General features: G+C 38.7%; 1 protein-coding gene across 1 annotated transcript; it reads left to right on the forward strand.

The window, feature by feature from the left end:
* The first annotated feature begins 4,955 nt into the window (after positions 1-4,955).
* Positions 4,956-12,584, forward strand: LOC147415686 (uncharacterized). The gene is made up of 5 exons (XM_086464777.1): positions 4,956-5,007; positions 6,605-6,934; positions 8,354-8,467; positions 9,528-9,661; positions 12,540-12,584. The coding sequence occupies exons 1-5, from the start codon at positions 4,956-4,958 to the stop codon at positions 12,582-12,584; spliced, it is 675 nt and encodes a 224-aa protein (XP_086320903.1).
* The last annotated feature ends 2,415 nt before the right edge of the window (positions 12,585-14,999 follow it).

A 14,999-nucleotide genomic window follows, 5' to 3' on the forward strand; every position in this document is an offset into this window, starting at 1 on the left:
CAAGAAGTCGTGCTGGTAGGCTGTTAAAATTGAACTGTATCTTCACTGGACACTTGCATGGTCAATCCCAGCTGAGCCGTAAAGGATCCTACAGCTGCTGACTCTGGGCGCTGCTTTACCAGATCGAGTTGGTGTGTTTCTAGTAGGCTGTGCTAGAACAAATCCTACAAAAACCTTCTGTATGCAGGATACTATAAACAGGAATACCTCATTACCAGCTGATTTATCTGTTGGGGGGGTTTCTACTTCAATTTGTGGAAACTTCCTGGTTTAAAAGAAAAAGAAAAAAAAAAAAAACCACACAGAATATTTTATCTGGAGTTATTTCAGTGCAATTGGCCATCAGGGAATAATTTGCTAGAGTTAAATCTTGTATTGCACTGGAGGCATCCAAGACTGTGGTCTGTAAAAAGCATGGCATTACTGCTAGAAGATGATGTTGCATATTTTATGTGTTCTTTTTCCTGAGAAATCTCAGCCCAAGCAAATGGAAGCCTGCAGGCACTCAAATCTCTGTAGAGGGACCTGTTTGGTAATCAGCCTTTTTTTCTTCCCTCACATGTGTCAAGATAATGAGGAGCTATATTGTGGTGCTGCATCAAGACTTGATAGAAATCAAGCTACTCTGTACTTAAACAGTACTTCATATATCAGGTGGGACACACAAAAGAAGAATTTGGGTGTAATGTTATAAGAAGAGGAAAAAGTCACGCATGCATGCAGCATATTTGTGCTATGGTAAATAAGCTTTGTTTTTAATTTTGGTTGCAGTTAAGGAAGTAGCAGTTACAGAGTGCAAGAGCTAGGAGGAGGTAGCAGAGCACTTGAGGGAGAGGATGTGACAAGCAGTCAGAGGGAAACTCATATAAGAAGTCTGAAATCCAGAATCTTCTGATGATAACAGCTTATTTTGTCCACAGATCCTGGCTGCAGACCTTCCAAGATGCTGCTGTTCTGGGTCTTGTGGAAGATGAGTTCATTTTGCCTGGAAAGCGGAATTATGTTCATTCCATCATTCTGTGTAATTTTGAGGAGTAGAAGTGTGAATGTCCTCAAGAGCTGGTGGAGTCCTGTTTGTGTGCAGGGACAAAGAGTGGCTCTCAGTCAACTCTGTTTTGCCATTTCCTTTTCCAGTGCCCAAGGCTCCTTTTTCACGTTCTCTGCTGGCTCCAGGCTCTGCTGGCTCTAGCATTGCTCAGCATCTGGTATGGTAGCAAAAACGCAAGCCTCAGTTACAAAGTAAGAAAAGTTACAAAGTAGGAAGGAGACTGCTTCCAGCCACTGGAGATGCCAAGTTTTGCCCCTACTTGGCAAACACATGGTCAGGTTTGTTATATTCCGCTTTCCTTCCTATTGCCCTGTTCTATCTCAAATACTTCTAATTACATCCACACTGCTGAAATGTACATATTAGTTAGCTGTGCTCACAAGAGAAATAATGGTTTTGTTCATTTTTTTTTGCTTTTTAGGAAAAGTTAATTCATAACCTTTATTTTACATTAAGCCAGGCCAAACCTAAATCAAAGCTAAAGAAAACAGTTCCTCTTTCCTGCTAGCATTTATCTCGTTTGAGAAAGTCCTGCTGATGAATGTGTTGATGCCAGTGCCCTGACCATGGTTTTTTCTATTGTTTTGAGAATTACATAGCTGCTTTTTTGAAAGGAAATTTTTGCAGATCACTTCTTTAATCACTAGATCAGGTAAAAGAATCATTTGCACTCTTAAAAATAATTTGAAAATTAATTGTGGTACCCACAATTAGCGTATTTGTTTTGTCAGTCCATTTGTGCTGTGGAGCTGGTTTTTGTGCTCAGACATAATTTATTATTCACAGGTGGAAAATAAATTAGGTGTGTTTTTATGTGCTAATAAATAAGTGTGCCAAGAAGAGTCATAGAGTCAATACCAAATTAAGGTTTTGGTGGTTTTGTTTGGGTCGTAGCTGGACAAAATTAATAGTGTATATGTGTCATACAGAACACAGAATGCCACTGACTGTCATGAGAAGTTAGGAGGTCTGTTGCATTGAAGTTAGGTGCTGGGTAAAAACCCCAAGTGAGAGCAAGCTTTCCACCTTGTGTTTGAGTCGGAACAGGGGAAGATTCATGAGTTAGGCACAACAAAAGTCAAATTTTCATTTTCACCAGATCTTTCCTTTGGCACACCTGCAACTTTCTAAAGCATTTGTTATGATTTGAAGAAGATCTTGAAAAGGCAAATGTGAATTAAAACTTTTTTTTAAAAGAATCTGATAACGTGTCTTTGATTTAGTCCTTCATAATTTTGATTTGTGTGAAAATTTCAGATTAAATTTTCATAACAAATAAATGTAAACAGTATTTGCTCCATCTTCTCATTCCAATGCAGCAGGCTCTTCTGACTACCTTGTTTTACACATAGTCTCCTCAATGCTGATGTAGATTAATAAACATTCCCAGCTGACAGTAACACCTCAAAAATGCTGCTGTCTTGTTAATACTTGTATTACAAGCTCTCAAGCAAGTCTGACTTATGGGTAAGGAGGAGGAAGGGCTTTTGGGTTCTCTTTGTCTAGTAGCTTCAAATGTACTTTTCAGTAGCCCTCCACTGGTGTTCTTGGATCACTGTGGAGGAAAGTTTTGGGAAGATGGATTTGTGCAAAGCATCCGGAAGAGACTATCTGTAACTATCACTGCCTCTCCAGGAACAGAGTAACTCCGCACTGAGCAGCTGCTCTGCAATCGTCTCCAGCACACAGGTGAGTAAAGTTACACATTTACAGAGTCCAAATTCATCGATGCAGTTTCCACGGTTAATTAAGATTAAGTTGCAGAAAGAAAAGAAAACTTTAAAAGGACCTTTCTGTTGTAGATGCTTTCCTGACCCACATAGTCGTTTTGCATGATGCACTTATCCTGACAGCAAAGCTGCCTTAAGAAATTTTGACACCGTATTTTTCCTCCCACTCAGTACTGCTGTGATGAGTGCTTGTCGGGTTGTGTTGTAAAACGGTGCAATGAAGTAACTAGAGCTAAAAATAAACCTTTTCGCAACCCCTTTCTCTGTGTGCTGGTTCATTTCATCTCTGACAGTAGATGCTTTGGATTAGAACCAAAGCGTCTTTCAGAGTAAATATAAGCTGCTATCAGCACTATTGAAAAAGCTTCACCTAATTTCTAGATAAAATGTACTGCATGTTGGAGCTGCCAACTGCATAACTCAATATTAAATGAACAAATGTAGATAAATACAAGAGAAACTATTTTTTCCCCTTGAATTTACACATGCGTACTCCATTTAGTCTACATCTTTGAGCAGTAGTACCAGAGATAACATGAGTGTCAATGCTAGCAGAATTATTTAATTAAATAATTAATACCCGTAACTATAAATTATTTGCTTTAGTATATCCTTTCATTCATTGAATTTAAAGGTATTTGTTATGTCCTCACTAGCTCTAAAAGGTGATAACTAAGTCAGTTGTGTACCATCAGAAATGGAGATAGCCTACAGCACTTTGTGACGTTTATCTTTGCTATTGTCTTGTTTTTAATTTTACTTGGCAATCTAAACAACGCTGGAAACTGCTTCTGTAAGGTAGATACTGAGAAGCAGGTAAGCTGATGCATCCCTGATGCTGACAAATGGAAAGGAACAGTGCTTTAGGCTTTAAATGTGGCTGTGGCTGTGTTACAAATTGCAGCTCAGCTGTTCTGAACACCTGCCCAGTGCTGCTACAACCTGACATTAGTTCTAGGAAATTTTGTGTTGGCAGGTTCTTATCCAGTTCCCAATTTAACTGATTCATTTTCTCAACATGTTCTATTTGATTTTTTTTTTTTTTTTTTTAAAGTTCTGTCATTGCAATTTTGATGATGGTGTTCACACAACTATTTTGTCTGGCCTGGTGCCTTTGCATTTGAAACTTCTGTCCAGAGAATAAGACTGAATAACCTGAGAAAATGGAAGCAGTGTTTTGTCTTCCACTTCTCTGGCCAAGCAATGTAAGTGATTCTGGGTTGGAGCCAAAAATCAGTACTGGAGAACATTAAACAGCATACTGTTACCTGTATTTGTAGGAATTTTTTTAGTAATTGAAGGCAAATGAGTTTCAACATGGTCCTTAACTTGAGGATGTAACTGTAGATCATTTTATTTAACCCATGCTTATAATCTTCCTGAAACAAGCCTTAGTTAATATACATGGCATTGGTATTGCATTAATGCAACTGCACCTGTAGAGGTAATAGTGAGATGCATTGTGTACCCAGCACAGTGTCCTGGATTGTTTCCCTCTGATGTTCTGGGATGCTGGGGCGCTGTGAGTGCCATCTTCGAACTCAGCCTGCCTCCATTGCTCCTGCCAATGGAGCTATCCTACTGTTAAGGCAAAAGTAGGAAAGTACTTTTCAAAGGAGGGAAGAATTTAGGCTAGATTTCAGCAAGATGACAATGAGGTGTGTGATCAGGAAACATAGGAGTAATGCTTGGCATCAGCGTAACCGATGTGCAACCGTTGTCTCTTTGGCTTTGGAGAAGATTCATCAGGTTGGCTGGAAGAGGCTGCTGACAAGCGTGTATACAGTAGCTAAAGAAGTCTCATCTTCATAAAATGCCTTAAAATGAAGGATTGCAGAAGTGCAATGGCAAACATTCACATGAGACCACTGTAAGTACGGAAAAGCAGTTCTTTATGTCATATCAGAAGAGAGCCTAGTTTTTAGTGTTGAAAGGTAACCAGTTAGGACACAATTTAAAATTTAAAGAAGTGTTCTGATTTCAGACAGGATGGCTGGGCTCTAAAACAGGCACATCTGTGACGGCAATTTCAAAGAGCGTGAGGAAAATTTGGGTTGTGTTTGGGTTGCTACCACAAGGGAAGAGGAAGTTAAGCTACGAATCTGACATGCTTTCATTTGTTGTTTTGCTGATCTTTGACAAAGACATCCTGATGCAAGTGCTAATAATCCTGCGTGATGATCGTAATTTCACTTAAACTTCTTTTAACAATGTGTTTTGGCTGCTTAGGTAAGTGCTGTTTATTTTCTTTGTTTTGTTTATAGTTAGTCACCTGTAATTCTTAAGCTGGATTTAAAAAAACACACAGTATATCTGCCTCAAATAACTTGTGTGTAAGACAAGGATTAAGCAAGGGCAAAAGGATTTTTTCAGTGACATTTTTCAGAAAGACAGCAAAGTCACAAGATGGAAATGTAGCACAGCCTATAGTACAACTGTATTTTAAATGACAAAGCAAGTGAACAGAAAAACTGAAATGAGAGATCAGTTCTTTGACACGTGAACAGCTTCTAAGTTATTGTTTACACACTACATCAATTCTTTCCCTTATTTTTTTTGCTGTTTTTTTTGCCTCTATACTGTCCATATTGTTCTCTGCAAGTTGTTGAGCGCTGCATTGTGGAAAAAATAGAGGTGCCTAACTCCTTTAGATGTTATGAATATGTGGCTTTTTCTAAGGGCAAAGGAAAAAAGTTTAATTGCATAATTCTGATAAAATTTATCAGATGCTATTTTAGGACCAGATAGGGGCAAAATCGTCCCATTACTTAAATGTTGGTGTAAAATGTGCCTGAATTATAAACAGTATAAAATTTGGAAGAAAATCCTGCAGTTCACTCTCATTATGAGTAGTTCTTCATTTTAGTAGTGTAGATGCCAGAAAAAAAAATGAAGTCATAATTTTCCACACAACATATGAAACTAATGGTCTCAGCAGTCATGGGGATAGATTTTGTTGGATTAGCACTTTTGTGATGAGCATCAATGTCATTAGAATAAAAAAACAGGTAGAATAAAAAAACAGTTACCTGATGTCCCCACAGCGGTTTCACTTCAGAAGAAAATGTTTTGTACTGTATTGCACAGTATGTCATGCAGATCACTTTGCATGTGGACAGTGAGTGATAAAGAGAGTCAAAGCAGGAAAGAGTAAAAAGTTTTATTTCCTCTGATACTGTCCTAATCAGCCTTAGCTAAAAGGCAGGCAACAGACCTGGTGAGACAGCTGTGGTCTGCATGGCATGTTGTATACTTATTAAACTAAGGAGGTGCATTTGATGCTTTAAACTACTTATCAGCAGAAACTTAATGAGGGAAGTTTAAACACAATAAAGAACCCACCTCAAAAATGCTGTCCATTTGTCACTAATTAGAAGCAGGGCAGGACAAGAACTCCTACATGGTGACAAAACCTGCAGTGGATTTTTTTTCCTCTTGATGAGTCTTTCACTCTTCAGTGATGAATCATTCTAAATTACTCCTCTTGGTCATTCTTTATCTGGCAGATAAAGTGTTTAATATACTTCAGACTCAACCTCTATTATAAAAGCTTTTTGTTGAAAATAAAAAATAAGTATACCAGGAAGTACATAGAAAATCTTCATTTATTGCACACAAACAATGATGGAGGGCTTTAACACACCAGATTGTTTCCTTTAGACAGAAATTGTTCAAGGGAGAAGTGCATAGTAACTAATCCTAAAAATCAATCTCATAATGATTTTACAATATTAACATTATTTTAAATACTGTGATTGTAGATATTACAGCTGTAATGTCATCTCTTTGCTGCTTTAACTTTCAAATCTATGTATTTCTCCACTAGCTACAGATCCCAAAAATTTAACAGTCATCCAAACACCAACAAAAATACAGCTATCAATTGGAGACTACACTGAAATCGCCTGTATTTGGGAAAAATGTATTCAGAGGTATAGATTAAGCTGGTATCTTGTTAATAAAGAGAACATCACCAAAACTTTATCATCTGCACTTCTCTATGTATCCAGCGACACCCGTGAAAGCAAGGATGTGCTAGTGATAAAGTCTGCCAATGTAAATTACACTGGATTTTACTACTGTGAGATAATTATTGAAATACCTTTCTATAAGAAATTATGTGGAAATGGGACAACAGTGGTTGTTGAAGAGAAAGGTAAGTTAGCAAGAACGTATGTGTGTCATTTTACTTTTCATCATAAAGATTCTTCAGTTTGAACTATTTTTTTACATTTCTCCCACATCCCTCCCTCAGCACTGTGGATCTCAGGATGAATAAGACAGAGAGGACCTGAACAGCTCTTAATGATAATTGACTTAAGCTCTCTGCCTTAATACCCTCAGTGTAGTGTTTGTTTTCCTCTGTAAGGGTTTTAGGAATTATTAGTTAAGGTTTACAAAAAGCTGAGCCTCAGCTGTGTATCTCATGAAAGACCCAAACAGAGTTCCTTCTGAGAAGAGTTGTGGTAGGCTAGGTGGGAGACAGCCAATGAATTTTCCTTGTGGTAAGGAGTGGCTGAAACAATCACGTTGTTCAGTAATATGTACCCTTTACTAATTATTTTTTCTTTTTATTACAAGTTCTTAATAAAAAATGGGAGATAAATCAATTTGAAAGATAGAGCAGTATGCACTCTATATTTATAAGGGTTTGTGTCCATAAAGTTGTTATGAAAAAATGCTTTATGTAGGCTGTGTCTCCTTATTTGGTTATAGTCATATGGTAACCTTTACAGAGGAGCAGTATAAGGCCCCAATTCTGAATTACACATTGAAAAGCATCAATACAATGAGTATTCAAACACAATTTTTCAGCTATAGGAGTGAGGTATGTTTCACTTTAAATTATGAAAAGAATATGACATTCCTAGAAAACAATTTACCTTATTTCTGTTACACAACTCTCTCAAGATACTATGTATGGCTTCTTGAAGATGCTGATCTCTGCCTCTCTCTTTGTACCTCTCAACTGGAAAGGCTATGGGAGTAGCTCTGACTAGACCTTAACTTTATCAGACATCACTCATATATTGACTGGTCAAGTCATGGGAAGTAACCTTTCCATTCATCCAGCACAGTCCAGTTTTGGACACTCTTTTACACTATTGGCCAACAGGCAGTCCAAAGGGAGGCACAAAAATTATCAAAGATTTAGAAAACATCATTGGCAGAGAATGAATGAAGTAGTGTTCAAAATGGGGGGAAATTGATGTAAAAGGCTGTTAAAGAGTTAAAATAATCTGAGCTTCTAAAATGAGTTACGTGATCTCGTCTCTTACTTGATCAAGTAGTAATAGCCTTAAAGTACAAGCAGAAAAGATGCAGATTAGACACAGGGGGGGAAAAAGCCCATCAGACTGCAGGAGCTACAGGAGGGATTGATGTTACTGTTCATCAGGCATGCATCCCTCGGGAATGGTAAAGTATAGATGACCTTGCACTTGGGTGGGTCGATGGACTGATTCACCCCTGAAGTCACTTTTAATTTTTAATTTTTTTTTTTTTTTGCTGTGCTGTTGTTCTTCTGTTGTATCTTTGAATAGTATATAACTTTATTTGAAATATATAATTGCAGAAGCTCACTCATTGAAAAAGACAGATTTGGCAATATGGGCCATCATTCCTTTCTTAGTGGCAGTGGGAAGCTTCTATCTTTGCTACAAAAAGAAAAAGCACTCAAAACTTTCTGGTGAGTGATAATATTTCCATTAACACACACTTTCTAAGTTAGATGTTTGTTTTGAGATGGCTGGACAGGTGCAATTAAGAGGCATCACTGGGAGGAATTTCCATGTATAACTTTTGTTCACCTGGTCCTGCTCTGCTAGGTGCGCCTCAAACTGAGAGTAGGGATCAGAAGGCACAGCTTGTAGTTCAAGTGAGAGTTCTTGCACCCACTTGCCTCCGTTATTTCTCTTTCCAGAAAGAGTGGTCACTTAGACCGACCTGTCTGGGACATCGAAGGAATATCAGCTCTGATAATTTCATAGCAGACTGGAAAAGTGAGGAGCCAGAACTTTGCTCTGCATAATGGCCTTACTCTAGGTGGTGACACCTGGAAGTGACATCTGAAAGTGGGGACTTTGTTCGGAGCTATATTTTTTAAGCTGCAAATTTTTTTAACTAATTATTAATTTTTGTTTGTTGAAAAATCCTGAAATGAAGGACAGAAAAAGTCACAAGAAAAAACAGTGAATGGCAAGAGTACAGGCCAAGTATAAATGTAGGGCATCTGCGGGTGGCGGGTACAGATCAGTGGCATATAATCTAAGGCAGCCTCTTAAGTAACTGTAGCATGAGTATTATGGTTGCAATGTGAGGCTTACTCAGCTTGTGAGCTGTCAGGGATATATGTGGAATATATAATTGAGATGCAATTCAACTTGCAGGTTGAAAAAGCTGGGGGAGAAGGGCTTTAGGCAAGTGAAAGCTCCTATTTCAGTCACTGGAGCTGACACAGGCATGGATCTTGAGGCCTCTGTATGAACTGACCCATTATAGATGTCTGCTTAAGGGTGACCTGATCAGTTCTCTTGATCAGTTTCCGTGGCACAAATTCTGTTGACCAGATCTCCATCACCTAAGGGGTGTTCAGAAAGCTGAAGGGAGCTGTTTCTATCTGCACGCTGAATACTGCTCCATCCATCATGACTGGCTATACAAGAGCTCTGCTCTCTTCATTTCAAAGCTTTATAGAGCTCTGGAAACGGACAGTACACAAGCAGTGACTGTAACTTGGTTTTTCTAAGGTTCTGCACAAGTTCCTGTGCCGGCAGGAAGGCATCAGGAGGAGCAGATGCTCGAAGTTGCAGAACTTCATGGGAGAAACGAATCCACCAACGCAGCAGCTGAGGAAAACTCATTAGCTAATTCTGCTGAATGGGTAAGTGGTTTATAAAAAGACTTTCGCTATAAGAGAGACTTTCAAAAATAAGGCACTGGGGAGTGCGCTGAACAGAGAGCACACAAGAAGCTGGTGTTCCTAGGATGGCGTATTACTACACATGAAAAAGGTTTAAAGCAAAGGAAAAAAAAGTTTTCTTGCAAGAGACAACACTCAGAAATAGGAAAAAAGATATTTATGTAGTAGGAAAGGGTTGGATTCTGTTGTTATATTTAACGATGCACTACAATTGCCTGGAGAAGAGGACAGCAAAAAGTGGAGAATATCAATATAGAGGCCAAGTGAAAGAAGTGTAGAAGTAGTGAAAAATGGCAATAAAGTCCCTTTACATGTAATAGTATAGCAAGCTCAAGGGGCTTGGGCCAGCTTCACCTCATAGGGCCATTAAAGCAGGAAACAGTTGCTGAGAGCAGGTAGCAGATTTCAGGCAAGCTCCTTTTCACAGGCAGTTATTCATGTTTTAATTATATTAAAATATAAAGTGGGGAAGGGAAAGAAGCTCTAATTTAACTCTTGTGTAGGCAGGCGCAAATTCCACTGCAATCAGCTGGACAGGCTTGCACAAGCCATGCAGAGATGATATATAAAGCCCCTGGTCACATACACAGTTATTGAGCTTAGAGATTCCTGAATTCTTCTGTTAGAGAACCTGGCTTCCGTCTTGATTGGTACTGAAATCATGACGAGGGAGAGTATCAGGATGCAGGTAGTAAAACAGTAATATCTATCTTTTATTGTGCAACAGTCATCATTCTAAAAAAAGAAAATGTATAGCTAGGAAAATTCATTCCCCGTAATATGTAGATTCCCACTGAAGCTAAGAGACTTGCTTTTACAGGGGATATCACAGTAGAAAATTTTAAAAATACGAGGCATGGGATGGTCTGGTCATAGTAATACAATATTCTATTTACTAGCTATAATTGGGTAACTTTTCTCACTTGTTAATATTTAATGGAGATGTAAGGAAACAAGGTTGAGAATGAGAAAACAAGCATTAGAGGTGGTGGAGAGTGAGGAGTTCATTAGCAGCCATTAACGGCTTAGGGTTTGTATGGACAAGAAGGTTCATCCAGAGGATGTGTGAATACAATTATAAAAGGTCTTTTGTTGTTGCTTTATAATTTAGCAGCTGTTAGCCACAATGACGTGCCATGATATAAGTTCAGTGTCTTCTTGCATATGACAGACCTTTTTGCTGTTTTAATGAAAGCAGTGATTTCATAGTGGTATCATTTTTAATGTTAAAGCATAATTGGATCTTATGAATCATTCTAGGTATCCAGTAGATTAGTAAAGCCAGTATATATGATGTGCATGGACACTGTATTTCAAACAAATTAAGCCAGTAGTGATAAGCAAATATTGTGGTGTCTCTGTAGCTGCACTCATTGCCTTTCAATTGTGTTGCAGAACATGATCAATTTAATTTTTTTTTTTTCAGTTTGTGCAAAAGTAAGTCTCTAAAAAGTTCACATTAGTTTTTTACGTTGCTTACATTTATTTTTTTAAGCTTGGAAATCTGCTGTACATTCTGGGTAGGTTTGGGCACCATTTCTAGAGCAGTGAACGAAGGTTCTATACGCCTCTGCAAGGCTATTTACAGTCTCAAATTTATGTCATGTTTTTTTCCAGTTCCTGGGGTTGTGAAGGAAATCTTGTATCACAGGACTTGAATCAAGGCACGGATTTTATTCTCATCTCTATCACGTGTTTTAACAATGCTGAGCAATTAGGTCAGGTGTATCTGAGTTAGCTTAACCTGGGATTGAACATCCCCATGGCAAAGCCGGCCACTGCAATTGTGCTTTTACTATGTAGCACTTGTCTCTATCTCTCTGGAGATTCATCCCGTATTTCCTGAGTTGAGATGCTCGGGGAGTGTTTCCCAGACAGTTCTGCCAGCTGCAGGGGAATTTGGCGCTTGAGGGAATTCTTGGAGCAGTTGATGATTTTTTTTCATTGCTAAGTTCTGCAGGTTCCAGCCCAAATCTAAGTGCTGCCGTAGCATCAATGCAAACTTCCAGCTCATGGAATCACACAAAAAGCACACTCCTGAGGGGCTCAGGTTGTACAAAAATACATAGAAGCATCATCCAGATTAGTTGGCCATACCTACCATGCCTTGTCTTTGACATTCACCTAGCAGATAGCTCTCCCTGGTCTGAACATCATTCATTAAAACAAAACAGTAAACTCCCATAGTAAAGTGTAAGTGTGAAGACAAAAAGCTACCACTTCATGACTTCCACCTTTTTATTGCTTTATGCCATATCAGCTTGAGAATTTGATTTACATGTCTGTGAGCACAGGTCTTTGTGCACATTTCAGGGAGATCTTTAATTCTCAGGTTTTGCTAAAGGACTTACCTGAAGATCCCAAGTCCTACATCTGCTTAGGAAATGAAACCAGGATGATTTTTGCACAGTCCAGAATAACATCTGAATACTGCAGCACTTTGCTAGTTTACTGTATCAAAAGAGCATCCATCCGGAAGGAACAGTGTGATAAAGCTTTTTGGAAGTATTGGAGTTAAATGATTAAGGCTATAAAAGAGCTTTGCCATTTTAGATTTCATAGAACCTGGTTTACAGTGGAACTTGACATCTTTGGTATTCTAAATAAGCACTTTATGTCTAGTACCTAATTAACTAAGATAATTGAATCCAAACGTAGGAAGACTGCCTTTCAGTGTTAGTACTGAGACACTCTTTCCCTCTGAAATTGCAGCTCTGTGGCCCATGTTTGTCTCTGTTCCCTGGGGCTGTGCTAGATGCTGTGTCTTGGGTAAAGGTTCATTTTAAATAGTCTTTATGGATAAAAGTTATTTTGACTTGACTTTTCTTCACTTTTTAAGGCTGTGTCTACACTTTATGAATCACTTGATTCTTTTTTGCAATGAACCAAGAGGAAAAGATGACAAATCCACTGCGACTATTGTATCCAATGCAGCAGATGAGCAAACCTCACAAAGTAGGGCAGCTAAAATGTCTAGAACGAGACAAGGATCTGCTGTCTACTTTGACATTCAGAACTAAAAGGACATCATGAACAAAATATGGCTAAATAACTATGAAATGGAAAACAGTATGATAATTTGCTGCTGAAGGATGGATAAGTTTCCTGCCAGAATCATGTCAGTGGGACTATATACAAGAAGAAAGGTTGGTTCAAGCAGTCTCTGAATGTTTTGTCACTAACAAAACACTGTAAGGATTCTGAATTTGGAGGGTATGTCATTTTTAGAAGGCTATCTTCAACTCTTCCCCCCATGTCCAGAAATAATAAAGGATATGTTATCATACTTTGAAAAATCTGCCGGACTGAACAAATTTCTCCATCAAAAGCATTTCTTCAGGCAGCCCATGTATAAATAGCAGAAGGTAAATAAAAAATGCACGTGGTGTTAATCATTTGACCAAATAGACCATCCTGTACATAGGATGGAGTCTGATCCCTGAAAGTATGATCAGTGCTGACCACATCATAGGCAGAGTGCTATGCCGGAAAGGGTTATATTCCTGTGGAAAGGGACTGCTAGTGTTAATTCATTCACACACTAGGAAAAGTCTTCCAGAGAAGGTAGTCTCCTACACACAATGAAATACTAGGTTTAAATGTAGCTATGTGTATTGTTATTATGTAGAATTACTGTCTAACTTGTGGAGGAGGGGTGCTGGGAGGAGGTGGGAGTGTTAACACTTACTCTACTTTTGCCAGCTCTAAAATTTTTTAAGAAATCACTGAAGAAAAATAAAAACTGCAAATGTAAGTAAAACCTGGCTTCCAAGGTCTGAACAGAGCTGAAGAGTATTGTCGGCAAAGCTAATGGCAGTTGTCCGAGGACTGCTGAATACTCAGAGCAGGTATCTGAAATGTGAATGTATTTATGTACCAGGGTTGTTTTGTCTTCTGTCAAAGTTTTTCAGAGCTTCGCTGGAGGTTAGATCATCTTGCCAGCAAAGCAGGGAGAAACGACTTCACTGCTCAAGAGGTTTGTTACAGCTTGTACCTGGGCAGTGCAGTAGACACAGACTAGCTTTCCCAGAACCCATAAAATCAGTTTGAGTAGTCTAAATGTGTGACTGTCTTGCTACTGAATATTCTGTAATGAAATCGTTAAGGCCATACAGCGTGGCTCGTGCTCTGGCTCTGTCTGTGCTCTAGTGACTGCAGTTCACAAAGCTACCTCTGAAATTACTCATGTTGGAAATTACCATGTTAGCATACAAAATGTGAGCAGCTGTTAATATGGCAGCATTCTTTGCTGGTAGGAACCACATTTAATCAACAACTTATTACTAGTGTTGTAATGAAAATATGATTTGGAGACAATGAAATTGTTGCTTGGTGGCTCTTCATCTAGTGGTTCTTTGACAATTCCCTGAATACGCCGAAATTAGCTCATCTGTGGCTCACTGTTTGGCATGGATGCTCTTCCCTGGGCTGTTCTGTAACCTGCACTGAATGACCTTCTGCAGTGAATATGCTGCTGTCTAAAATGCGCTGTAATCACTGCACTGTGAACATATCCTGTACAAGAGAAACTATATATTATAGTACATCTCATGATATTTATGTATATTGAATAAAGCAAGAGGATTTTCTTTTCTTCCTTTTGAAGTTCAGTCACTTTAAAAATCTTTGTTTTACGTGGTGAAACACTGTCATGTGCCATATTCCTTTCAGGATCACAAACAAGACTCTGGATTTCCACAAACCCTGTAACTTTGTCCCCTGCACAAGAAAGTCATAATCAGTAAAAGGGTGGATGACCTTCAGCCCAGGTCACTGATCAAGGAAGCTCTCAGTTATGCACCAGTGCTGTAACTGAGTGCGGTAAATGTTGGTCTTTCCATATATTACTGGTTACTTCTCTATTTAAGCACAACAAGGAGAAGCGGCGTATTCAGGGAATTGTCAAAGAACCACTAGATAAAGAGCCACCAAGCAACAATTTCATTGTCTCCAGATCATATTTTCATTACAACACTAGTAATAAGTTGTTGATTAAATGTGGTTCCTACCAGCAAAGAATGCTGCCATATTAACAGCTGCTCATACTTTGTATGCTAACATGGTAATTTCCAACATCTGGCAGTTGAAGACTAACTACACTCAATTTATCATGACTTATTTTTATCTATGGCTGACAGTGGCTATGAGCTAGCAGAGTGTTTTCAGAGCTCCCGCCGTCCTACTCACTTAACAGGAGTTTGACACCTATGCATCAAGTATTTCATCTCTGCTTCTGTACCACTGGGGAAACAAACCTTGGTGAGGATTTTCCAGGGCAGGCAGACTTCTGCTTTTTCTT

This window comes from Leptosomus discolor, chromosome 4 (genome assembly GCF_034619465.1).
Source record: "Leptosomus discolor isolate bLepDis1 chromosome 4, bLepDis1.hap2, whole genome shotgun sequence".
NCBI classification, from domain to species: Eukaryota; Metazoa; Chordata; class Aves; order Leptosomiformes; family Leptosomidae; genus Leptosomus; species Leptosomus discolor.

Bases quoted from the DNA above. Each gene is read 5' to 3' on its own strand.
- LOC147415686 (XM_086464777.1), top strand. From the start codon at position 4,956: ATGATCGTAATTTCACTTAAACTTCTTTTAACAATGTGTTTTGGCTGC. The intron at 6,935-8,353 runs GTAAGTTAGCAA...ATATAATTGCAG, and splicing joins AGTGGTTGTTGAAGAGAAAG to AAGCTCACTCATTGAAAAAG. The intron at 9,662-12,539 runs GTAAGTGGTTTA...TCACTTTTTAAG, and splicing joins TAGCTAATTCTGCTGAATGG to GCTGTGTCTACACTTTATGA.